Source organism: Dermochelys coriacea, chromosome 7, assembly GCF_009764565.3.
Source record: "Dermochelys coriacea isolate rDerCor1 chromosome 7, rDerCor1.pri.v4, whole genome shotgun sequence".
Classification (NCBI taxonomy): Eukaryota; Metazoa; Chordata; order Testudines; family Dermochelyidae; genus Dermochelys; species Dermochelys coriacea.
In genome coordinates, this window is record NC_050074.1 from 52,228,253 (window position 1) to 52,255,423 (window position 27,171).

A 27,171-nucleotide genomic window follows, 5' to 3' on the forward strand; every position below is an offset into this window, starting at 1 on the left:
AATGATCTCAAATTGCAGTGGGGGAGGTTTAGGTTGGATATTAGAAAAAAACTTTTTCACTAGGAGGGTGGTGAAGCACTGGAATGCATTACGTAGGGAGGTGGTGGAATCTCCTTCCTTTGAGGTTTTTTAAGGTCAGATTTGACAAAGCCCTGGCTGGGATAATTTAGTTGGGGATTGGTCCTGCTTTGAGTAGGGGGTTGGACTAGATGACCTTCTGAAGTCCCTTCCAACCCTGATATTCGATGATTCTATGATGGTGCCCCCACGTCTCTGTGGCAGCGGGGTATATGAGGGGATGCTGCCCTCCCACATCTCTATGGCAATGGGCTCTGTGTGGGGATGGTGCCTCTCCATATCTCCGAGGTAGTGGGATGTGGGGGGAGGGAGCCCCCCACATTTCCATGGTAATGGGGTGTGTGCAGGGATGGTTTCCCCCCATTTCTCCTTGGCAACGGGTTGTGGGAGGGATGGTGTCCTGCCACGACTCCATGATAGCGGGGCGTGTGTGAGGATGGTGCTTGCATGAGGTGAATTGAAAAATACTATTTCTTTTGTTTATCATTTTTACAGTGCAAATATTTGTAATAAAAATAATATAAAGTGAGCACTGTACACTTTGTATTCTGTGTTGTAATAGAAATTAATATATTTGAAAATGTAGAAAAACATCCAAAAATATTTAATAAATTTCAATTGGTATTCTATTTTTTTAACAGTGCAATTAATCACAATTAATTTTTTTAATCACAGCTAATTTTTTTTTAGTTAATCACGTGAGTTAACTGCGATTAATCAACAGCCCTAGTTAAAAGTCCTTTTGGGTCCTACACCCATCCCTGATTTTATTTGCCATTTTAAAAAATGATTTTTCAATAATATTTTCCTATTTAAGAACAAACTCTTTTTCTCTCTCTCCTATTGCTGTGTGAAAAACTAACAGACAGCAAGGGGAAGTGACTGAGTAACTGATTGTAGTGCAGAGGGCTGGGGAAAATGAGAGACTAAAACCAGTGTGCTCTCAAATGAGCAAAGTAACCAAAGTAAAATAATAGAGAAAAATACTCCATAGGTTCATAGATTTCAAGGCCAGAAGGGATCATTGTGATCATCTAGTCCAGTGGCTCTCAAGCTTTCCAAACTACTGTACCCCTTTCAGGAGTCTGATTAGTCTTGTGTACCCACAAGTTTCACCTCACTTAAAAACTACCAGCTTACAAAATCAGACATAAAAATACAAAAGTGTCACAGAATGCTATTACTCAAACATTACTTACATTCTCATTATTACTATATAATTGTAAAATAAATCAAGTGGAATATAAATATTGTACTTACATTTCATTGTATAGTATAGAGCAGTATAAACAAGTCATTTGTATAAAATTTTAGTTTGTACTGACTTTGCTAGTGCTTTTCACGTAGCCTGTTGTAAAACTAGGTAAATATCGAGATGAGTTGATGTACCCCCTGGAAGACCTCTATGTACCCCTTGGGGTATGTGTACCCATGGTGGAGAACCACTGGTCTAGTCTGACCTGCATAACATAGGCCATAAAACTTCCCCAAAATAATTCCTACAGCATATTGTTTAGAAAAAAATCCACATGTTCTCTTCTGATAGCTACATTAATACCTAAAATTAGTGTATTTGTGATAATGATAGGTAAAATGCATTCAAAATAGGGATGTAAATAGCGTTTAGAAAAAGTAACGTTTTAAACTATTAAAATTATATTGGTTAAACATTTAACTGTTAAGGAGTTCACAATATAGGCTCTGGATCTAGGGTTGCTGCATCACCCCCACATTCTATGCTGGGCTCTGCTGTTGGTCCTGCGCCCGGGGTCCTGGCTGCCGGCCCCAGCCTCAACCCCCTTACCATTTACTGAATACATTACTGGTAAGGCTGATGCTTATCGGTTAATCGGTTACCATTTTACATCCTAATTCAAAAAGTGTGTTTTGTTAGCTTTGTCCCTTTTTTATATACTTACCTTTACTCAAAATTAAAAAAAAATTACACATAATAGAGAACGAGCAGTACTTGTGGCACCTTGGAGACTAACTGTCTCTAAGGTGCCACAAGTAATCGTCGTTCTTTCTGCTGATACAGACTAACACGGCAACCACTCTGAAACATATAATAGAGAGTAATGCTAGATATGTGTCTGAAAGATATAGAAACAAAGTATCTCTCTCCTAGGTACTTATAATGTGCCCATAATCTTAGTAAGCGATGGTAGCTATACTATTTGAGAAATCTAATGTGATGATGTAATTGAACATTGTATCATGATGTGTGCACACAAGGGAACAGTGATGATTGCATGTTCAGCCTTGGCTTTGGGATTTACTGACATTTGACTGTTTAACTGCGTAGACTTGTAATGTTGGAGTTTTTTTTGGTTACTCCAGTTCACTCACCATTTAATTCGACTGGCAGTTGAAAGAAACACAGAAACTCAGAACCCGGTGTTCTGATAAACTGTATTTTAGAAAAAGTGAATAAACATGCTATTTCACTGTAACTGGAACTCCTTGACATCAGTCTGCATTGAAGAGGTGTTTGTGCAAAGAATAATGCTGGTTAATCCAATCTCTCTCATTTCCTTAGAATGGGCACTCTGCATTCCTGGAGCACTTTTCCTTCGCTATATCCTGTCCTCTATTCACTTTAGATTTGTTTACAAATTTTAAAGTAAAAACTGATCTCTGACTAGTTGCTAATTGTTTTTTTAATATTATTCTAGGATACAACAAAGATTTTGTTGCCATGGTTTCAAAACGAAAATTGTCCAAATCTGATGCTCATGGGGACAGTCTGATTGCAGAATTACCACGTATGTGTAGAAAACTCCTCTTATTTGAAATGAAATTCCTTTGGTAGAGGGCAACAGCTGACAGGCGGGGTGCATACAAGTTTTCTAGTAAAGTTACGGGTTGTGCAGAATGGCCCCGTAGAATATAAAATGGTAACGTTTGATAAGCTACAGTACAATGAAAAATAATAAAACCAAGGGTGTTACCAGGTCTGAAAAATCTGATTGCCTCCTTTCCTCCATCTCTGCATTTATCTCTCTCTGGACTGATGGGAGCAAGCCTCAGTGCCATTAGACGGAAGTAGTAAGCCCCTCCTTCCCCCAAAATAAGCCCTTTCTACCAAAATCACAGATTTAAAAAAAACGGCCGCCTCTCTACTGAATAGGGGAAGGAGAAAGCAACTTCATTTTCACTCTAGTAAATGTGCAAGGTGCTCATATATCCCAGTGATAGACAAGGTAGAAGAACCAGGATAGAGAGTAAACACTTCAGGGCAGGGATGTGCCTCTTGTAGATGCCTGTAAATAAAGGACCTAGCATGCTGGTGGTGCTGTACAAATTATAACTAAGGCATTGCATGATTCATGTATGTTGGCCAAGCTTATTGCACTAGCTTAGGGGCTCCTTGCTTTCCTCTATTCCCCCCCACTCCACCCCTGCAAGCTCCCTGTGTGACACTCTCCCATCCCCTTCTATTACACTGGGACTCTCTTCAACTCCCCTCTATCTTCCTCCTGCTACGAGTTCTTTCCCATACCAGAGTTCCCCATTGTCCCCACATGCCAGTGGCTTGATTCCCCCCCATTTCCACTCCGCCCAATGCCTCCTCTTTGCTCCCATTTTAGGGGGTATATGTGCCTCCCCACCGGGGTTCTCTGTGCCCCCATTCTTCCCTCCCCCATTCCTGGGACCCCCGTACTCCCCACCATGGCAGGGGCTCTGTATGTACTCCTAGACTCCCTTCTCCCATACAAAGGTCCCCCAATCTCCCCCCCCGGAGTTCTGTGTGCCCCATTCCCCTCTCCCCGTTTCCACCTTCCCTCTCATGCCTGTGTGGTCCCCACTTACCCTATTCCAGAGTCTCCCATTCTCCCCCACATGCCAGAGTCTCTGTGTGCACGCCTATTCCCACCTTCACCCATGCTCCCCAGTCTGTCTTCCCCACCACACCAGGATCCCCCATTCTCTCTTTCACCAGGAGTTCTATGTACTCTCCCTTTCCCCCTCCCCTCATTCCAGTGTCGCCCATGTCCATTCTCTGTGGCAGGAGTTCTGTGGCCTCCCCCATTCCTCCTTCCCTCTATTGCAGGGCCTCTGGGTGAACGCTTATTACCCGGCTTTCTCCATTTTCCCCTTTCCCCCCATGCTAGGGCTTTGGGTGTCCTCCTTCTCCCATCCCTCTCCCACCATCCCTCATTCTCCCCCCACTCCCCCATGCCAATGGATGTGTTCATGTCCTTCTCCATTCTCCCTTCCCCCCAATTACTCTTCTTTCTGTCTGGGAGTCAAGGTGGATGAGGTAATATCTTTTATTGGACAAACTTCTGTAGGTGAGAGAGACAAGCTTTCCAGCTTACACAAGTCTTGCAGGGTGCCAAGATGTTACACTCTGTTGTAGGGGTGGGCAAACTTTTTGGCCTGAGGGCCACATCGGGGTTCCAAAACTGTATGGAGGGCTGGGTAGGGAAGGCTGTGCCTCCCGAAACAGCCTAGCCCTGCCCCCTCCCACTTCCTGCCCCTGGACTGCTCCCCTCACAACAACTGACCCATCCATTCCCCCCTGCTCCTTGTCCACTGACTGCCCCCTCCTCGGACCCCCACGCCCTAACTGCCCCCCCGAGACCCCACCCCCATCCAAACCCTCTGCTTCCTGTCCCCTGACTGCCCTGACCCCTATCCACACCCCCGCCCCCTGACAGGCCTTCTGGGACTCCCACGCCTATTGAAACGCCTCCTGCTCCCTGTCCTCTGACTGTCCCCGGGACCCCCTGCCCCTTATCCAACCTCCCTGCTCCACGCCCCCTTACCATGCCGCTCAGAGCAGCAGGCCGGGCAGCACAGCTGGAGCTTGCCCCGCCGCCCAGAGTGCTAGCGGCACGGCGAGCTGAGGCTGCGGAGGAGGGGGACAGCAGGGGAGGGGCCGGGGCTAACCTTCCCGACTGGGATCTCATGGGCTGGGCAGAATGGTCCTGCGAGCCATAGTTTGCCCACCTCTGCTCTGTTGGGAGGATGGGCAGAGCTGAGATGGGGTATTGTTTTCCTGGAATATGTTAATGAGTGCCATCGGCTTGTTGTTTGATAAACAATTGCAGAGGTGCTTGAGGCTATGTCTCTGCTAAAAAGCTAGCAGGGGCTTCTTGTGTCCCCGTCCCCCCCATTTCCCCCAAATTAATAAGCATTGATGAGTTGGAATTGATTGGATGTGTATTTAAAAGTGATTGCCTCATAGACAGATTTCAGAGGAGTCACAGACTGTCGCCTGATGAGCTGAAACTACCTCTGAGCCCATCTTCCCTGCCAGCTTGGGACTTCAGAACTCTGTTTTGTTGAGCCAGACACGCAAGCTTGCTGTAACACAGACTGAACAATGCCCCCAAAGCTGCAGACTTAACTGAAAACAGCTTAGCAGGTCACCTCTTTCCAGCACCCAGCTCCCAATGGATTCAAACCCCAAATAAATCCGTTTTACTCTGTATAAAGCTTATACAGACTTAACTCAGAAATTGATTGCCCTCTATAACAGTGATAGAGAAAGATGCACAGTTGTCCGTCTTGCAGACAGAGAGACAGAGAAATGCCATCAAGTTGAGTGCAAGGCCTTCCAAGCTCAGCCAATAATTTGTTAATGGTGACAGTGGCTTTACAAAAAATGTTGGTATTAAACCAGATGCTTTAGGTCATGAACAGGCCACAAGCTGGGGCCGGTAAGAAATTTCCCCTTATGCTGTGGTAATGCACTCCTAAGTGTTTTATATCTTACTCCTAAATGTTTGCTATTGACCACTGTCGGAGACAGCAGCAGAGTGGATAGACCAGTCTGACCATCAAAGGTAATTCCTCTCTTCACAGAATATCTTGAGGTATGGCTAATTTTGAGTTAGTGAATTCTCTTAAGGAACCCCACTCCTTATTGCATCTGTTTATCCTACAATAATAAGCCTTGCTTTCTCAGAAACAAAAAAGTCTCGGATCTCTTGCATGGAGAAGACCTCTGCCGAAGATGGACCGGTGGAGAATGATAGCATCTTTGTAAAGCTCATCAAAACAGCAGGAATTACTCTGAATGCTGGGGAGAGACAGAACGACATAGGTATTGATTTAGCACTCTGTGCTGTATTTGGCTGTGGATGTATATATCTATCCAAAAAGCAACATTAAAAGGTGTTTAGGGTGATAGAATAAAGCACTCAACTCAGGAAATGCCAAAGTTAAAGTCAACCTCATGTGTGCTGTTGAATTACATGATTCCTGCCTTATTCAATATGCAAGATGGACAATGCACAGTGAATGAGGCAGCTGATAAACCTTTATTTTTATCTCCATTGTTCAGTGAGTAAATCCTTACTTGCCTTATTTGCTGCACACTGATCAACACATTACACACATGCTTCCACTCTTCTGATGTATATACGCATGTGCCGTGCTGGGAGAATGCTGCAAGATTGTAAGTGTACAGATGGGGATGGAATGAGATAAGGCTCTGTGAGTTGCTCTAACGTTTTCTCCTATTTTCTTATTAACCCATTGCAGAAAATGGGTGAAGTAGGGATTTTATTTTTAAATATTACAAAGTTTAGCTGCAAAGGCAGGAGTACTAGAGCGAGAGAGCTTCAAATGGAAACCCCCATTCCCCTTCCTCTCCCAGCTCAAGCACAGCTGTCAGCAGTTCTGAGGAAGTGGTTGCATTATTTTGAATCAGCCACTTTACTGTTTTTTGGACTTAGCAATACCAAGCTTCATTGCCACATGGAGATCCCAAGTCAAGTTTCTCATTCAGTACTTTGTGTCTGGAGCATTGCAGGCTTAACATCCTCATGATACATGTTTTAATATTCCCACAGTGGCTCCCTTTTACTGGCTACTGGACAAACTAAAGTGGTTCTGGCAGAGACTTACTGCTTCTCTTTAGAGTGGCTGGAACACTAGAAATGCAGGGTGTGCTTGGGACAGAGCAGTCTGATATTGCTGGAGGGTTTCTGTCATATCTTGTAGGGGTAAATGGTCTTTCTTTAGTAGTATAGGAGTTAGGGATTTGAGCTGGAGGAGAGAGCTTAATCATGCTGTATTCATTAGGACACAAGGAAAACAATGGGATGCCTTCCCTGCTGCTTGGTTCCCCAGTTTGTGTTCTTGAATGGGCTGGCAGGGTCTCCATACTAGGAGTGAGCTATACAGCTGACTGCAAGATTGGAGAGGCTACGCATTGGTTATTCTTTAAATTTCATCAGATCTGCTTCTATTTTGCCATGATGGAGGGAATGTGAGTAATAGGTATCTTTCAGGTTTTTGTTAACTGGGCACTCTAGATGAAGTGAACTTGTAAACTGCAGTGGGTAGCTGCTTGTAATCTACAAAGCAACTTGTATTTGTTGCTGAAATACTGTGAAGTTTGCATAACTAAAATGTATGACTAACTTGTATGTTGCATGACTAAAATGATTTACTCCTGACTTTCTCCTTAGCTGTGGATCAAGCAACCTTCCAGAAGAAACTCTGCCAGATCTTGAGGAAGCATCCTTTCTACCCACATGTATGTAGCTGACACCACAAATTTCAGGAGAAGTCAGTGTTTAAAATCTGTGTGCTACTTGGCTGTGTGGCCGCTCCCTGTGCTAATAGGCTATTAACAAAGGCTAATTGCTGCTGCACAGCCAAAATTGGCAGTGCAGAATTTGTCAGGTAAAAGAGGTATGCAAATGTAGCCAATTCCAGAAGTGTCCCAATGGCTCCCCCCTTCTGCCACCTTCCTGAGGAAAAATATTGCTGCTTGTTCTTGGGCCTGTTCTTTCCAGATGCCTGTCTGTCTCCCTCTCACCAATCCCCCAAACTGTATTCAACTCTTTCCCCCCTCTCCTTGGCTCCCTTCACCCTTTCTGCTCTGGCTCTGTCTTTTTTGAGTTATCATGTCAGACTTACCAGCCATTAATAGGCTGATTGGAGGCAAATCTGCACTTGAACTTGTCAAACCTCATCCAGTTTATATGCTGCTAAAGTGGCCTTGTACAATTCTGGGACAAAGCATTGCACATCTGTCTCCATGGCCATGACCCCTATTCTGCCCATCTTGGCCCCCTCCTCAAGCATGCACTGCTAGAAAATGTGACTTGGGAGAGAATTCAAATCCAAAGGATGCAAGAGACAAAGACACACGCAAAGGGGAGGGGGGCAAACCTAGCTTTTGAATGGAAAATTGTCAATTCACTGTTCAGTAAGTAATTGGCCTGGTAGCTGCCAGCAATAGAATGGCCACTCTTTGTTTAAATGTGTTCATATTGCCAGGGTTTTCCCTTCCCCTACTCTCTTCCCTTGTCCCCATCTGAAACAGCCAGACCAAATATGAAACTTCTGAGGCTACTTGTTTCAATATTACAACTATTTTTGGACATTGTTGTTTGCTGTATTGGACACCATGCTCCTAGCTGCACTGGGAGAAGTCACAGCTGGGACTCAGCCCTTTGAGTCACAAGCAGATGAGGGGAGTTTGAAACTGTCACCCTAGAGTGAGTTTGTAGAGGAACCAGCATCTCATTTGCAGGCTGTTTAGATTAGAGTAAAGTAGAACCTCAGTTTTACCAGAACCAGTCTCACAAATGACCAGTTATATGAGCCATTTTTCCAGATAGAAAAAAATCATATAATGAAAGTAATGCTGAGGAAGAACAGGCAACATCTCTTCATATTCTGAGGCCTCTAGTGCTTTTGAAAGAGCTTTTCAGCAGCTTAAAGGGCAAGCAGAAAGTGATGCAGTGTATCATACTGCACCAGACATGCATCAATTTTGAGATGTTCAGTTTTAACAACTTTTTGATTTTATGAACTTCTCAATTCCCAATTAGTTTGTAATATAGAGTTTATACTGTATCTCTAAGATGTCCATTGTGTTGCTTCCCCTCTAGTTTATCTCTGCCTGCAGCCTCCCGTCCAGCTGGGTGTTCCTTGGCTATCTTAGTACAGAACTCCTCTTCCCCCTCGTCTTTTGCACAAATAGCCCATACTAAAGGAAAGTGGGTGATGAGGGTTCCTACTCAGTCAGTGGCTGACTTTTTTCCCTTTTTCTCTGCAGGTTGTGCAGGAGTTTGTCAGTGGCTTGGAAACTCACATTAAGGACAGAGACCAGTTCAGGAACTGCCTTCTGCCTTGTGCTCCAGTGCGGGGCGAGGTTACGAGGTCAGAGAAAATGCATTTCTTTCTCCCTGCCCGCAGGAGTTAGTCTCTGCTTGAACAATGCAAAATTGGTTGTGGGGAGAAGGATTTATTCTGTTAAACCAACCGTACTTTCATAGATAGAAGGGTTTATTCTGTTAAGCCAGCCGTTCTGTTAAGCCAGCCCAGGACCAGCTCTAGGCACCAGCAAAGCAACCACGTGCTTGGGGCGGCACAATTCCAGGGGACGGCATTCCGGCCACCCTTTTTTTTTTTTAGCTTGGGCAGTCGCGCTCTCAGTGCGGCAGATTTTTTACTTGGGGTGGCAAAAAACCTGGAGCCGGCCCTGAGCCATCCGTACTTTCATAGATTCTTTAGCTATGTCTACATTACAAGGTAGGGGTTTGATTCCCCTGCTCGTGTGTGTAGACTCATGCTAGCTGTTATCGAGCTAGCGTGAGTATAAATAGTAGTGTAGCCTGGTAGCAAGGGTAGTGGCAGTAGAGGCACAGTTTAGCCATGCCAAGTATGTATCCACCAGTTCCAGGCAGGTTTGTATTCAGCATGGCTAAGCCATGCCCCTGCTACCACTGCTGTACTGCTATTTATACTTCCACTAGCTGGATGAGAACTAGCACAAGTACGTGTGCACAAGTAGGGAAACACACCCCTAGCACTTAATATAGACAGCCAGAGATTCCAAGGCCAGACAAGACCACTGTGATCATCTAGTCTGCCATCCTGTATAACTCAGGCCAGAGACCTGCCCCAAAATAGTTCCTAGAGCAGATATTTTAGAAGAACATCCAACCTTGATTTAAAAATTGCCAGGGATGGAGAATCCACCAGGACCCTTGGTAAATTGTTCTAATGGTTAATTATTAGCACTGTTAAAAAATTATATTTTATTTCCAGTCTGAAATTATCTAGCTTCAACTTCCAGCCATTAGATTTTGTTATACATTTTCTCTGCTAGATTGAAGAGCCTGTTATCAAATATTTATTCTCCATATAGGTACTTATAGATTGAGATCACGTCACCCTTAACCTTCTCTTTGTTAAGCTAAATAGATTGAGCTCCTTGAGTCTACCACTATAAGGCACATTTTCTAATTCTTTAATCGTTCTTATGGCTTTTTTCTGACTCTTTTCCAATTTATGAATTTATGCTCAATGACAGGATCTATCCCTCAGGCAAAGGAATGGCTAGACAGGGGCATGGCGCTTAAATAACAGAACATTAAAGATGCGGAGTCATTGGGCATACTAGTTGTCTAGGTGTGACTTGGGCCACAAGCAATTACTTTTGGAGGCGGTACAGTACCTGTTCTTGGCCCTCCCTGATTATAGTCCAGGAACTGTGGTAAGAGCAGACACTGGGGAGTTAGCAGTTGCGGTAACACTGAGGACAGCAAAATTCAGAGTCTGACAAAAAAGCCACAAGATTTGGCAGAGATCATCTGCTTAAATAGTGTCTCCAGAAGATCTAGGAAAACCCCAAAGGTTTAGCTTTCCCGGCCAAGGCTCCTTCCAGAGCTTAAGCTGAAAATGAGCAAGGCTGATTTATAATTTAAATGAACTATTGTCTGTGCCTCTAAAATTTCCCCTGGCTATTCCCAAGAACAACTTGGCCTAGTCGAGAGAGACTTCTTTGCGGTACCACTAGCTCAGGAATCCCTCTCTCAAGTTTCCAGTGTCCAGTGCAAGACAGGTTTTGGTCTCTCTGATGCACCTTTCCAGTAAGTTCTTTTGACTGTGATCAGGCAAAGAGTTCCCCTTGGAGCTTTGCAGTTGAGTTTTCAGCTGTTGCTGTTGCTCCAACTCAGACTTTGCCCTCAGCTCTGCTAGGACTGACGAAATGTGTAGCCTGTATCATCTTCCTCTCCCGAAGATATCTAGTCAGTTTCTGAGTCCCCAGATTTGTTAGTAGAATTCAGTTCACCTCTCTTCTCATTCCCTCTAGTTTGTCCACTTGCTCCCACACGGACGTGCTAGTATGTTAGATCAGTGGAGGCTTTGGCAGAGTTGCTGGTGCCAGGGCATAGCATGATACTGCTAACAAAGCCAGTTCTTCCCATATAGAGGGTGACCTCAATGCAAATAGGACTCTCAGGGTACATTTACATTGTGATTAAAAAACCCATGGCGTTGAGTCTCAGAGCCTCGGTCAGCTGATGCAGGTTCACGGGGCTCAGGCTGCGGGGCTAAAAATTGCAGTCTAGACACTTGGCCTTGGCCTGGAGCCTGGGCTCTGAGACCCTCCTCCCTCACAGAGTCTAAATAACAACAATAGTTAAAAATAGTTAAGATTGAAAAGGTATTAAACCTGACTGCATCTAGTGCCTAACCACAAATTTTTATAAACCTGTTTGTCATACACTTCTAAAAGGACCCTTCGCTTTAGAGGGTCTGGAAATGCAGAGTTATATTTGATATGTAGCTAGTTCCCCACTACCATGTACAGCAAGATTCAGAGTTTGATAGAAAATCCACAAGCACCACTAGCACCTGACCAGTTTCCCTCTTTGACTGAGGGGTTGTTTTTGATAGGAAAAGGACACTGCTGTCATTTTAAGTAGATGTTCTTTTTAACCTCTGCTGGACAAAAGCAGCTTGCTCACATCATGAATTTTCCTAACAATAAAATTTTTTTTGGGCAGAAATTTGGTTCATTCATACTGTGAAAGCCTTATTAAACTACTACTTGGAATTGAGACTTTACAGGTAAGGACATTTTAACATTCTTCTTTTCAGTTGTGACTATGTATTTGGGGACATCTAATGCTTACGAAAGTAGAGGACTGATAGAGCTAGTCACACTGCAGACACGTACTAATCTGCACAAATCCGCTGATGCTCCTCAGTCCAGACTAGCGCCCCTGCTTTTCCAGTCCTGACACAGCTCTACTGGTTTAAAGGGAAAGGTCAGAGAAGTGAGGGATGTGGATAGGGAAAAGAATCAGTCGAGGGTGCAGGAAGGCAAGAGAAGAGGATTGATAAGGACATCAAGGATTGCCCCAACGTGCATGTTCCAGGCTTCAGCCTTTACTCTCTAATCTTGAGACCTGCTGAAAAGTTGCTGCTCCAGCCATGGGCCCTGTCACTCCATGCTGGGGAAGTGGGGCTGGTGAGAAACCATCTGGGCGACTGCATGGTAGGAACTTACGGTGTTTTGTGGGGAGGTTCAGCTCCCCTGTTGGAGAAGCCGGGAAGGTTTCTGTAAAAAAAATTATCTTCTCTCTATCAAGGTACTTCTATGGCCCCCATTGTCACTGTGTCTCGCAAACTTTCAAGGGATTACCTTTGTGAGAGCTGTAAACGAGTTGCCGCTGACCAAAGCTTCTGGAACTCCTAGGAATATTATATGTACAATGCCCAAAAACAAGCCAGGTGCTTACAAATGTACCCCTCAATCTTTATTTAGTAATAACATGTATATTAAGAGCAAAGAATACCATACCCATGTAACATCTGTTAAATCCCTTAACTACTTGGTTCTAGCAAAATGTGTCTCCAAGAATAGATTGATTATGCCATCAAGGAACAGCCTTGAGTTAGGACTTGTGTGGCACCAGACCACCCAAGGCAATGCAATCCCCTCTGGAGCTTCCTAAGCTTCAGGAGAATGTTCATGCTGTGCCACCCTTTGGGGCAGTTTGCTCCCTCCTCCACAGCTGGCCAGCTGTGCTGGCTGGCATGGAAGAGGGGCAGGACCATGTCCCTGTCTCTTTTCTGCTCCCTCTGCAGTAGCTAGTTCCCTGGAGGCACTAGGAGTAAGCAGTTGCTATTTTTGGGGAGCACAAGGACTATGATTATGCCTAGTCCTTGTGCAAGGAGTATTGGGTTGGAAGGCTCTATGAGTCCTCCCCCACTACCTTGTATACCCTTGCAAGAGCAAGCCAGTCTCATTTGCAGCATACTGCGTGCTTATACTCTTCTGACCAGGTGGCAGTCATTGCTCTTCAGTTTCCTGAATTACTTTCCTGGCACGTGTCCCGTGAAAGAAACCATACAAATGAAGCACAGTGTATTGTAATAATACTTCAGGTTAACAGAGCCTTTCCTTGCAAGGCACTTTGTTAATCATATGTGCACTACAACAGTCTCTGAGGCAGAGAGCAGTAGCTGCCTCACTACAGGCTGCTGCACTAGTGAGCAGGGCTTATCAGGAGCCAGAAGGGAAAATGTTTTTGGTTTTTTAATCCTCTTTTAATTAAAACATCTTAATGATTGTTGTTTTAAATAAATTTTGAAAAATTCCATTTGGACAGAGGCCAAGTAGGGAAAATTAGAGCCACGAAGGGGAATGTTTTGTATAGGAAGTGTGTGTGAAAATAGGGAGTTAAAATAGAAACTTTTTTTAGTCTTACCTGTAGTGGTTGTTTCTGATGCCTCCAGCAGAGAGGTTATATAATGGAGTCTGGGGAAGGGAGTGTGGCTTCACATGCTTTTTTTTTTTTTAAAACTAATTTTAATTCCCACTCCTGAGTTATTTTGCTTGATACTTTTAAACCTAGCAAGCAAGTGGCCCTGCTTATATGTCTTTGTTCCTGTAGTTCAGAGGTGGATAGGCTCCACAGTCTCTGTGACTCGGTCTAGGGTGCACCTAACTACCAAGGTTTTCCAATTTGCAGGAATCTTCCTCTGGTTTGCATGCTGTGTGTGTTCTGTCTGTGCTCGTGAGAGGAGAATTCCAATGAGCAACGTTTCTTGGTCATGCTTTTGGGTCCCTTATACTCGGTGTGAATGCAGTGCCTAGGGCACTGGGCTCAGTGCTGAATGGGACCTCTGAGCACTACCACAATCTAAAAAAACCCCCAGCAGCATAATACTGTCTTTCTCTTTTTCTGTTTTAGCCTGCTGTTATAACATTGTTATTGGAGAAGCTCCCTGAGTTCTTTTTTGACACGTGAGTGCCTTAATATCTTCTCTCTGACCTGAACTGAAACCTTGTCTGTTGAGCATGATCCCAGCTGTTTGCTTTTAATCAATGACTAAAGTTTAACCAAAATGACCTATTTACATATATGGGAAAACACTGAATCTGAGGAAGGGAGAGTACAATGTACTATACAGTACTCAGAGCTCAAGATAATTGAATCATAGAATCATAGAATCATAGAATATCAGGGTTGGAAGGGACCCCAGAAGGTCATCTAGTCCAACCCCCTGCTCAAAGCAGGACCAAGTCCCAGTTAAATCATCCCAGCCAGGGCTTTGTCAAGCCTGACCTTAAAAACCTCTAAGGAAGGAGATTCTACCACCTCCCTAGGTAACGCATTCCAGTGTTTCACCACCCTCTTAGTGAAAAAGTTTTTCCTAATATCCAATCTAAACCTCCCCCATTGCAACTTGAGACCATTACTCCTCGTTCTGTCATCTGCTACCATTGAGAACAGTCTAGAGCCATCCTCTTTGAAACCCCCTTTCAGGTAGTTGAAAGCAGCTATCAAATCCCCCCTCATTCTTCTCTTCTGCAGACTAAACAATCCCAGCTCCCTCAGCCTCTCCTCATAAGTCATGTGCTCTAGACCCCTAATCATTTTCGTTGCCCTTCGTTGTACTCTTTCCAATTTATCCACATCCTTCCTGTAGTGTGGGGCCCAAAACTGGACACAGTACTCCAGATGAGGCCTCACCAGTGTCGAATAGAGGGGAACGATCACGTCCCTCGATCTGCTCGCTATGCCCCTACTTATACAACCCAAAATGCCATTGGCCTTCTTGGCAACAAGGGCACACTGCTGACTCATATCCAGCTTCTCGTCCACTGTCACCCCTAGGTCCTTTTCCGCAGAACTGCTGCCGAGCCATTCGGTCCCTAGTCTGTAGCGGTGCATTGGATTCTTCCATCCTAAGTGCAGGACCCTGCATTTATCCTTATTGAACCTCATTAGATTTCTTTTGGCCCAATCCTCCAATTTGTCTAGGTCCTTCTGTATCCTATCCCTCCCCTCCAGCGTATCTACCACTCCTCCCAGTTTAGTATCATCCGCAAATTTGCTGAGAGTGCAATCCACACCATCCTCCAGATCATTTATGATTGGGCAGCATATAGCAGAGGACAAGCCTAAAGATGGGGGATTCTCCCTGATGTGGTATGAATTCATTGGCTATTGGTGCTTACATTGGGTATATTGCACAGTACAATACTAAAGGCAGAGGCACTATGGGAGTGGAATTAAAAGGTGTCCCAGCAGAGTCCGGAGTACAACAATGACTTTTACATCTGAAAGAACTGAGATCCCTTTCAGCAATCCACCTCAAAAACTCCAAATTCCCCTTTACTGTGGGACTCAGGAAGTCCACAGCAAAGACTCCCCACTCTTGCATAGCTCAGGAGTATGCTGCTCAGCATGTAACTTTTTACAATAATGTGATTTTAATTTTCAGGTTTCCTTTTTTATTTCACACTCCTGGAAAAACAAAAAACAAAATTACAAACACCCCCCCCCCCCACAACTAGAAAATTCCCCTTCAAAAACGTAATTAAACTTCTATTTAAAGTTGCTCTCATACAAGCTACAAAACAAGGTGGAGAAAAAGTTTTTGAAAATATGGAAATGGTCAGTTAAATTAAAATATATTAATATTTCATTAATATTTATTAATGAAAATATTAATGTAAAAATTGTCCTTATACATGTGTACAATATCCTTAACTCTGACCTGCAATATATATTTGCAAATTCTGTCAATGTTTACATGGGCTAAACATATTTATTGGTAGCCTGGATTCTGCTATAGTGTGGGAAGAGCTTTAGAACCCTCTTCACTAATCCAGTTTTGAAGCTATTTGTGACATTGGTGGATAGAGGAGGCCTGAAGCTAAGTCACACTGAGTGCTCATTTGCATGCCAGAATGCTTGTGGTATTGAGGCTCGATCTTGGCTGACACACTGAAAACGGTTGGTTTCTGGATGCTTAGGAAGTGAGAACCGTGAATGGTTTGCCCTATTTTGTACTGAAATCTGCAGTGGTTGTAAATGAAATTTTGAAGGTAGCTAATCCATGAGGGCCTGCTAATCTGCATAGTTTTGAAAAATACTTAGATGAAATTCCTTTACTAACTGAGAGCTAGCAGTGAGAAGCTCTGCTGCAGTGGAAACTGGTCCAAAGCATCAAGTTTTGTATTTTGCACAGTTGCACTTTTCTCTCCCCTTGCCCATTATTTTTGTAAAAACATGATATTTCTCTTTCTAGCTGAATTTGCTTTGCAAACTTGCATTCTGTCCATGGGAACCACATCATTACTAGTTTAATATTTAAAACAAAAACAAATTCTTCTAGCTGAATGCTATTGTTTCAAAGTCTAGCACAGTGGTGGGTAACCATGTATCAGGGCAATAATGAATCTGGAGAAAAATGGACAGCCATTCTACATTGTTTCCAGCTTTGGCTTCTCTATCAGTCTTGCTTAACACTGAGACTGCTGTTGGCTCTGCTAGTAGGATAACTTCAACTGACTTGTATTTCACTTGTTCTGACTTTTCAGTGTGGGCACCTTTGGAACCAATTTCCCCCGTCTTATTGTCAATCAGTTTAAATGGCTTGACAAAATACTTGACAGCAAGGTAAGTACTAATGGTGCAGTCAGCAATATGTTTTCTCCATTTAGTTCTTTGAGCATCCTCAGATGGGATGAGATAACTATTTTGCTTGTAGGGGATAACAAGCACATACTGCAAAAGTATGGGAGGGGGTCAAGCAATCAAAACATGTTGAAAACCTATGTTTTTTTTTTTTAGTACTATATTCAATGGCCATTATGAATCTTAGGATTTGACCCACAGACCTTAATATGTGGGCTGATAGAAATTTTGATGATAATGATTAAAGTGGAATAGCATGTGCCCCTCCCAAAGCAGAGGACCAAAGGAGAATCTAGGAAATAAAGAGGACTGGACAAGAAGTCTAGTCCACAAAGTTAGGTGTAGGGAAATGCTCTGTAAAGTGTATTGGTTTCTTAGCTGAACCTTTATGAAGTTTCAGATGTACAATATATAAAGTTCCAATCTATTAAAGTTTGTTCTCCAATACTAATTTATTTTATGCAAATGCTTGACATCTTGTTCTTGTAAAGCATAAATGTCATGATGCACTATCCCAGTATGAAGATGTGTTAACCCCACAGATATTGGGGGAATTTTTAATACCCTGCATGTATAAGTTGCGGAATGCAGAACAGCCCCATCTAATACAAATCATAAAAATTTGGATGGCTGAGAACACTAGATATAGAAGATATGAGGATTTAAGTGAGGGTTAAAGTGACTTCAATGCATCTACATCTATATTAGGTGTTTGCCTTGATTTAACCAGATTAAAGACAGTTTAGTTAAACCAGTAAAAAGAAAAGGAGTACTTGTGGTACCTTAGAGACTAACAAATTTATTTGAGCATAAGCTTTCGTGAGCTGCAGCTCACTTCATCGGATGCATCCGATGAAGTGAGCTATAACTCACGAAAGCTTATGCTCAAATAAATTTGTTAGTCTCTAAGGTGCCACAAGTACTCCTTTTCTTTTTGCGAATACAGACTAACACGGCTGCTACTCTGAAACCTGTCATTAGTTAAACCAGTACAACTGTTCTAATGCAGGCCAAACCTTAAAATGTACAGACTAAGGGTCTAATCCTGTAGTCCTTGTGAAAGTAGTCTCATTAAAGTCAGGGGTGAAATGCTGGCCTCATTGAAGTCAGTGGCAAAACTCCCCATGACTTCAGGGGTGAAATGCTGGCCTCATTGAAGTCAGTGGCAAAACTCCCCATGACTTCAGTGGGGCCAGAATTTCACCCAAAATAAGTAAGGGTACAGGCTCAGGCACCAAATTACTGGAGTTGTTATTGTGGGTTAGTGAGGGTAAATAGTGGGGAAGGTATAAGTATGGAACAACTGTGATCATACTAAAGATATATTTGACCATTAAATGTCTTGTAGTGTTTCTTGAATGTAGGAGAAAATGTATAGTAGTGGATGTCAGGAAGGAACATGTCCCACTCCCTGCTATCCCCACAGCAAAGACAAGATCACCTGCTGGCAAGAGGCCCTTTAGATTTGCAGGCACAGTTGCCTGACACCTAAAAATAAGGACTGTTTTTTGTTTTCCTTATTTTGTCCTGACAGACCATTCAGATTGTAGCCTGAGGACTTCGAATGTTAGCTGTGCATTTGAAACACCCAGTCAGAAGTCTGTACTGGAGTTAGCTCCTGATGTAACTCCCAATGAAATAAATGACAGACCTTCCATTGACTTCAATGATAGTCAGGGGTATATTGGCTTGAGTCTCATTTAAAGAGCCTTGATCTAAGGCCTGATCTGCTCTTAAAACTTGGGTTGATGTAGCCAAGGTGCTCAGGGGTGTGAAAATTCCATACTGACCTAACCCCCAGTGTAGACGCAACTAGCCTGATGGAAGAATGCTTCCATCAACCTAGGTACCATCGCTTAGGAAGGTGGAGTTCTTGCAGCAACGGAAAAATCCCTTCCATCGCTGTGGTCTGTGTTTGCACTACAGGCTTATGGCAGCATAGCTATGGCGCCATATCTATTCTGCCAAGTGCCTATAGTGTAGAGATGGCCTAAGTTGCTTTGAAACTGAAGAACTTCATAATTGTTTAACTGCCTGGTCTTGTTACTGAAAAGAATGGATGTCAGTGAACCTGAAGAGCTAACTGGATTTGACAGTTCCATCAACACTTTTGAGAACTGCTGTTTAGATGGCTAAGAGGTAGATGAGGAGGAGGAGGAGTCTGGTGAAGAATTAGAGATGTAGAGAATTAGAGAATTAGACAATTCCATATAATTGTTCTACCCTTCTGTGTTCTCTGCTTCCTTTTTCTGTTTTTTTTTTTTAAATCAGTCTGTCTCTGTTGATTACTCAGTACTCAACTACCATTATTAATAAATGAGAGCAGCTGTCCCATAGTGGTTTGAATGAAAGAGGGTTGTAGTCAATTGTAAAGGCTTGATTATTTTTATTTTCCAGTCTCCTTTGCCCAGCAAAATAATTGGCATTTTATCAGCAAAATATGCAGTGCTTTAAAAATCACAATGTGATTTAAATTGTCATTGGCTTAGTAGAGAAGGCACTGGACTGGGACTCAGGAGATCTAGGTTCTGTTCCCAGCTCTGCCATTGGCCTGCAGGATTATTATGGGCAAGTCACTTCACCTCCCTGAGCCTCAGTTTCCCCATCTGAAAAAAGGGGATTATGACCTCCTTTGTAAAGTGCTTTGAGATTGACTGATGAAAAGTGCTAGGTATAATGTGGTCAATCAAGAGGACAGTGATTATGGGTGCATCCACTACAAGCATAGAGAAATGACTTAATTAAGGACATAGTGTTTATAATGTCATCATTGCTGTGAAAATGTGCTGGGTTTTTGCTGGTGGTTAGCAAGAAGGCCATGTTCCTTTTCGATTTGCTCTGGTGGTGGTGGTGATGGGAAATTGTCATATGCCAGTTTTTCCCTCTTCTGCAGGATCTCGTCATGAAATTAATGCAGATGGTTAGTGTTTCTCCGGCCCCAATCCAGCATGACATTATCACCAGCTTGCCAGAGATCCTGGAGGATTCCCAGCAAAGTGAATTTGCGAGAGAGGTTAGGTAAGGCTGACACTCATGCTGTCTCTTAATCCTTTCCACTGTGTATGCTTTACTCCCAGCTGCACAGTGCACCAGAGGTAAGATATGTCTTTATCAAATTGTGAATTCCACTTTGTTTTGTATCTTCCATTTTGTTGTAGGTGCTGAGCATATGTCTAATCTTGTCCTGGGGCAAAAAGAAAAGGAGTACTTGTGGCACCTTAGAGACTAACAAATTTATTAGAGCATAAGCTTTCGTGAGCTACAGCTCACTTCATCGGATCGATGAAGTGAGCTGTAGCTCACGAAAGCTTATGCTCTAATAAATTTGTTAGTCTCTAAGGTGCCGCAAGTACTCCTTTTCTTTTTGCGAATACAGACTAACACGGCTGCTACTCTGAAACCTGTCCTGGGGCAGTTTATTATGCTGTATCCAGACACTGCCTTGCTCAAGAAGGATGTGACACAGCTATTTGAGTGACTATGTCAGATGGGGGGCATTCCCTGGTCCCAGCATACGTCTCTTCACAAACACCAATCCTCCCTCCTGTGGGGTCAGAGTTAACTCCCTAGATCAAGCAACATGGTCTACAATAAAACAACATTTTTTCTAACTCAGGCAAAGCCAGGAGTAGACCCAGGTCAGGCTCTCTGGCAGGAGTAACACAGACTCCCTTGCCCCGATACAGCACCCCCAAGTCTGGCTAGGCACATGCCCAGACTCCCTGCCCCCCATCAATGCAAGCCCTACTTGGGTCAGTCCAACCTGTCTATGCACTCTGATGCTATGAGCTCAAACTCTGGGTCTTGCTGTGCTATCTCAGCAGTCCTGTTGTCTCCAGAATGTGTATCTGTAAGAGTCCCCATTTTGCAAGCACCAGTGCAGTACCTGCAAAAAGAAAAGGAGTACTTGTGGCACCTTAGAGACTAACAAATTTATTTGAGCATAAGCTTTCGTGAGCTACAGCTCACTTCATTGGATGCATGCAGTGGAAAATACAGTGGGGAGATTTTATATACACAGAGAACATGAAACAATGGGTGTTACCATACACACTGTAACAAGAGGGATCAGATAAGGTGAGCTATTACCAGCAGGAGAGGTGGGGGGGGAACCGTTTGTAATGACAATCAAGGTGGGCCATTTCCAGCGGTTGACAAGAATGTGTGAGGAACAGTGGGGGGTGGGGGGGATAAACATGGGGAAATAGATTTACTTTGTGTAATGACACATCCACTCCCAGTCTTTATTCAAGCCTAAATTAATTGTATCCAGTTTGCAAATTAATTCCAATTCAGCAGTCTCTCGTTGGAGTCTGTTTTTGAAGTTTTTTTTGTTGAAGAATTGCCATTTTTAGGTCTGTAATCGAGTAACCAGAGGGATTGAAGTGTTCTCTGACTGGTTTTTAAAAGTTATAATTCTTGACGTCTGATTTGTGTCCATTTATTCTTTTATGTAGAGACTGTCCAGTTTGACCAATGTACATGGCAGAGGGGCATTGCTGGCACATGAGGGCATACATCACATTGGTAGATGTGCAGGTGAACGAGCCTCTGATAGTGTGGCTGATATGATTAGGCCCTATGATGGTGTCCCCTGAATAGATATGTGGACAGAGTTGGCAATGGGCTTTGTTGCAAGGATAGGTTCCTGGGTTAGTGTTTTTGTTGTGTGGTGTGTGGTTGCTGGTGAGTATTTGCTTCAGGTTGAGGGGCTGTCTGTAAGCAAGGACTGGCCTGTCTCCCAAGATCTGTGAGAGTGATGGGTCGTCCTTCAGGATAGGTTGTAGATCCTTGATGATGGCGTTGGAGAGGTTTTAATTGGGGGCTGAAGGTAATGGCTAGTGGCGTTCTGTTGTTTTCTTTGTTGGGTCTGTCCTGTAGTAGGTGACTTCTGGGTATTCTTTTGGCTCTGCCAATCTGTTTCTTCACTTCAGCAGGTGGGTATTGTAGTTATAAGAACGCTTGATAGAGATCTTGTAGGTGTTTGTCTCTGTCTGAGGGGTTGGAGCAAATGCGGTTGTATCGTAGAGCTTAGCTATAGACAATGGATCGTGTGGTGTGATCTGGATGAAAGCTGGAGGCATGTAGGTAAGCATAGCAGTCAGTAGGTTTCCAGTATACGGTGGTGTTTATGTGACCATCGCTTATTAGCACCGTAGTGTCCAGGAAGTGGATCTCTTGTGTGGACTGGTCCAGGCTGAGGTTGATGGTGGGATGGTAATTGTTGAAATCATGGTGGAATTCCTCAAGGGCTTCTTTTCCATGGGTCGAGATGATGAAAATGTCATCAATGTAGCGCAAGTAGAGTAGGGGTATTAGGGGATGAGAGCTGAGGAAGCGTTGTTTTAAGTCAGCCATAAAAATGTTGGCATACTGTGGGGCCATGCAGGTACCCATAGCAGTGCCGCTAATTTGAATTCTTCAACAAAAAAACTTCAGAAACAGACTCCAATGAGAGACTACTGAATTGGAATTAATTTGCAAACTGGATACAATTAACTTAGGCTTGAATAAAGACTGGGAGTGGATATGTCATTACACAAAGTAAAACTGTTTCCCCATGTTTATTCCCCCCCCACTGTTCCTCACATGTTCTTGTCAACTTCTGGAAATGGCCCACCTTGATTATCACTACAAAAGCCCCCCCCAGCTCTCCTGCTGGTAATAGCTCACCTTATCTGATCACTCTTGTTACAGTTTGTATGATAACACCCATTGTTTCATGTTCTCTGTGTGTATAAAATCTCCCCACTGTATTTTCCACTGCATGCATCCGATGAAGTGAGCTGTAGCTCACGAAAGCTTATGCTCAAATAAATTTGTTAGTCTCTAAGGTGCCACAAGTAGTCCTTTTCTTTTTGTGGGCACAGACTAACATGGCTGCTACTCTGAAACAGTGCAGTAGCTGGCTCTCCGCTAAGGAACTCCTAGTTCAGACTCTGTACCCATGTGCTCTGGTGTCTCCCTGCCCCAGGTGGTCCATAGTTAATTCTGTATCCTTGTTCTGTAGTGGCACTCCCCCACTCCCTTAGCCAGTCAGTTTCCGTAGAATAGCAGGAGGTTGGGGTGGGGAAGAGAGAGATAGGAAGGAGAATGGGGAAGGGGTTCTACCCAGTCCCATAACTGTGATTGAGAAACAATCACTGAGCAATTTAGGGTCATCAGCTCTAATGTGTGTTAAATACTGAACCATCCACAGAGAACAATGGACTGTCTACATCAACACCTAATTGTGGGGAAGGGAAGGGGCTGGAGTTTCTCAGCTTGAGCACATGGCAGAAGCGGTTAGAGACTATGGGTATGTCTCCACTAGAAATGCAAGTCGACCTGTATTGGATCAACTTACAGCCATTGCAGTAATTACAGTGTCCGCTCTTCCCTCCTTGGGTCAGTGGTGTGCATCCTCACCAGGAGCGCTTCCACTGACTTGGGGCAGTAGAGCCCTGTCTCTCAGCTCCACAGGCAGCTCCCTGCCAGGAGCCTGGCTGCTCCTCAGATTTCTGGACTCCCAGTAGGCTGTCTCTGTCTCCTCCCTCCCCCCCACCCCCATTCCCCACTGAGAGCAGGGAAAGTTGCCTGGGTCCATTGCCCAGGGGAGCTGGAGGCAGCTGGACTTTAGCTGCCTGGCTTTCTTGTCAATTTCACGGCTCCTGCCATGAAATTGACAAGACAACCAACAACCTATGTAAGTAATGCAAGGCAGTGTCTACACCAGGGGTCTCAAACTCAATTTATCTTAGGTCCAGAGTCAGTCCTCAAATCCTCCCAGCGGGCCTATAATGTCACTTATGCTGCCCAGAACCTGCCCCCCCCAAACTCTGCCCCCCCCAAACTCCACCCCCACCCGCCTAAGGCTCTGGGCGGGAGTTTGCGTGCGGGAGGAGGTCTGGGGTAGAGGATTGGGGTGCAGGCTGTGGGTTGGAGTTTGGGTCCTGGGAGCAAGCTCTGGGCTGGGAAAAGGTGGGGGTGCAGGAGGGAGGGGGTGGAGTTGCAGGCTCTGGGAGGGAGTTTGGGGGTGGGAAGGGATGTGTGGGGAGGGGGTACAGGCTCTGGGAGGGGGTTTACGGCGCTTACCTGGGGCTCCAAGGCCTGGGGGCCTCTGTGCGCTACTGCCCCCAGCCACCGCATCCACAGCTTCCCCTTGGCTGCAGGGGTGCTTTGGGTGGGGGCAGTGCGCGGAGGCACAGCCCCGCCCAAGGGCTGCAGGGAGGGGCTGTCAGCCACGTGGAGCAAGCGTGCAGGAAGCCGCTCAGCTCTGATGTGCTGCTGCTGGTGGGGAGGGCCCCGGGCCATTTTAAATCGCCTGGGAGGCGTGCGGGGGTGAGGGTAGGGAGGGAGGAACGCCCAGGGACAGCAGGCGGGGCCAAGGGAGAGTCCCAGCCCCAGAATTGCTGGAGCCCCACGGGCCACATTGGGAAGGTTCTTGGGCTGCAGATGGCCTGCGGGCTGGGACTTTGAGACCTGGTCTACACAGACATTGTGTTGCCCTAACTACACCAACATAAACCTTACGCCTCTCATGGAGGTGAAGTTATTATGTCAGTGGAGTGGGGTACTTTTATGGGCGGAAGCAAGGCTGTAGTGTAAACACTGACACAATGATATAAGCTGCCTTAGTCGACCTAACTGTGTAGTGTAGACCAGCCCTATATTTAAGAGAGGTGGCTCTCTGCGAAGGTGGGCTGGCCACCACAACATGTAAGCAGAATGGGCTGGAGAGAGAGAAGGCAGGAGGAGCTCTGCCTAGACTGAAACACTGGCAAGACTCTGGACTCACAAAAGGTGTGAGATCAGATTAAGGGGAGGGTGTGTTTTGAAGGGATTGAATTAGAAGCCAGTGTGCCAGCAATCAGGTGGAATTTAGGGAGTGCATGTCAAAGCAATTGCAGGGCTTGGGAGATCTGAGGCGTTGGTTTTGGGGACGAGTGTGGTTGGATTGTCATCCCATGATCTAAGGAAGGGCTCAGACAAGAGGTCTGTGCCTGGGAGTGTGCTCTAGAGACTCAGCGCCACAAACAGTGACTAGACTCTACCCCAGCCCAGGGGGCTTAGAAGCACATGCTGCTCATGAGTGGGTCTCTTACAGCAGACTGGTGACTGTCCAGAAGAGAACACTGGGACAGGTTATACACATGGTAGTTAATGTGTTAACTAAAACATGTTAAACATACTCCTTTTTTCCTGGTAAAAACATGGCCTTAGACTTAAGTTTTTGTGGTCTGTGACTGTCTTTTACTCCATATAGTGCCTAGCACAGTGGATACCTGGGGCCTCTAGGTGCTACTGTAATAAAATAATTCATAATAAAATTAAATATCATGTAATAATGTGTATGTACAAGGTGGCAGAATTAAATTTGCCCAGGCAACTTTTGACTGCTTGGCTGAGTAACCTTAACATTCTTTTAGTGTTGGGTGGCTTTTTGTATGTACTTTCAAACATATTTTTAAAAAGAAACTGAAAAAACAGAAATTCCATCTCATGGATCCATACTGACCCCTGCTTGGGTCATCAGCAGATTTTGAACTAAGTACCTTTAGCGCCACAGCACAGATTTTTACTACGTGAACAAAAGGAATAGATGGTAACGGCCTAATACTGTTAACACTTATGTTAACCAACCACCAGTGGGAACACAACATGCAGTTTGCAAGTTGCACAGTATCTTACATAATTGTCTACAAGACAGCAGAGTAATGTTGGGATCAACATTTGTGAAATCTTTACCTGGCTTTGGAGGGCAGTGAATTTACTGGTTACAGACAGCACTGTTAATGACCTTGTGCCATCACTCGGTGAAATATGGGCAATAATACTTGCCTGCCTCTTACTGTGTATATTGAGGAAGTCCTCACACCCCTGTAACAGGCTATGAAATTCAAATAATTATTAACACCAGTCAGTGGAAGGTGGCTCCCTGCTCAGTGCACTTCCCCCACAAGCCAAAGGGAAAGATGCTGTTGTTGTGCTTGTGTCCTGTGTGGGACCATGTCTACACTATGGGGCCTATGCACAGCTATGCATAACCTCACAGTGTAGAAGCAGCCTGCACTGACAGAAGGGACTTTTCTGTCTGTGTAGGAACACCACTTCCCCAAAGTGTTCTGTTGACCTAGCAGCATTTACAGTGTGGGTTAAGTCAACTCCTATTTTGTTTAGGAGTGTGGATTTTTCACACCATGAGCGATATAGCTATGTCAACCTAGATTTTAAGTGTCGGCCAGGCCTGGTGCTCTAACTCTGGGTCTATGATGTAGGAGGCTGGGCCTGAGAGCATGACTAGGGCATGTGGAAGGTCAGTGGGACCAGAGCATGCCCAGTAACATGGAATGTTCAGAAATTTTAAGAACAAAGCTCTAACAAATCTCTTCTGAGCGTGGGCAAATGGGTGATTTTCAGAGCTTTATAATTTGGCCAAATCTGAGTGGATTTTTGTAGAGGTGGTAAAAGGCATCTCACTGACCCCAGGACCGGTCCTTGCCAAACTTCAAGTCCTTGCTCCATCTGAAAACTGAGGCTTATACTGGAAAGTGCTAGGCATTGCTCCCAGTCCTGCCCAAAATAACAATGAGAAATAGTAACCTTTATTCCTCTTCATGTCCACTTCAGTTATAGTAATCCCAAATTCATTGTGTTCAGAGAGAAGCAATCTTTTCCAGAGTAACCATTTTCTATAGTGCCTCTGGCATATATTTGTCATTGTTGCAGAGATTCTGGAGTGAGTGGAGAAACTGCTGACATTTTATAATTGCATAATTCCACTTAATAAAAAACTCTTATTTGTCTGCAATCTTTTTCTTGTGTATCAGCCAGCTGTTAAAACGGGACACTCGCCTAACTGTTCCGATCCTGGATGCCCTTTCCAATTTGGATCTTGATGCAGAACTTTTGGCTGAGGTAAGAGATTCTCTACTAAACAGAAGCGTAAATATTAGAGCGGCTCTGATCATTCCTAGTGTTGTGTTAAAACCAGCTCCTTTGAGTTTTTCTGTGCCAGCCAAAGTGGGAAAGGTGGCAGGAATGTCATTTGAATCTATAAGCCTATTACATAAAATTGTTCTTGAGAGAAAGCAGTGAATTGAGGATGACTTGTATGAGATTTTCTGGCTATAATGCAGTGGTGTGTTCTCAGAGGATGTGCCATCCTAACCCCCTCAGTTAGCAACTGTTTATGCCCTGAAACCTAAGGGCTTATTTTCCTTATTGTTTTTACCCTGTCTGTTGTAAATGGATGTTTTCATTAGGCATGTAAATTTCTAATCCTTTGAATCCTATTAAATTCTTGGCCTCAGTAATAATATTGTGATAGAATATTTTTTAAAAAAATATTCTATTATCCATCTTAAATTTGTTGCCCTTCAATTTCATTGACTGCCCCCTTGATCTTTTATTA

The 27,171-nt window shown here is 44.3% G+C and overlaps 1 protein-coding gene across 7 annotated transcripts in view; it reads left to right on the forward strand.

Annotated features, from left to right (window-relative positions):
* The window catches only part of FANCD2 (FA complementation group D2), a 188,564-nt gene that overhangs the window by 2,957 nt on the left and 158,436 nt on the right, over positions 1–27,171 (forward strand). For 4 of the 7 annotated variants that reach the window (XM_038409532.2, XM_043518412.1, XM_038409533.2 and 1 more), the window contains exons 2-10: positions 2,754–2,843; positions 5,996–6,133; positions 7,506–7,573; positions 9,107–9,210; positions 11,847–11,910; positions 14,043–14,095; positions 16,682–16,760; positions 19,672–19,796; positions 26,588–26,675. In XM_038409532.2, the coding sequence (XP_038265460.1) occupies positions 2,777–2,843; positions 5,996–6,133; positions 7,506–7,573; positions 9,107–9,210; positions 11,847–11,910; positions 14,043–14,095; positions 16,682–16,760; positions 19,672–19,796; positions 26,588–26,675 (786 nt within the window). In that variant the 5' untranslated portion in view covers positions 2,754–2,776. Of the gene's footprint in view, positions 1–2,753; positions 2,844–5,995; positions 6,134–6,373; positions 6,488–7,505; positions 7,574–9,106; positions 9,211–11,846; positions 11,911–14,042; positions 14,096–16,681; positions 16,761–19,671; positions 19,797–26,587; positions 26,676–27,171 lie in introns of those variants that run through there. The other 3 variants (XM_043518413.1, XM_043518414.1, XM_043518415.1) reach the window with 3 other exon arrangements.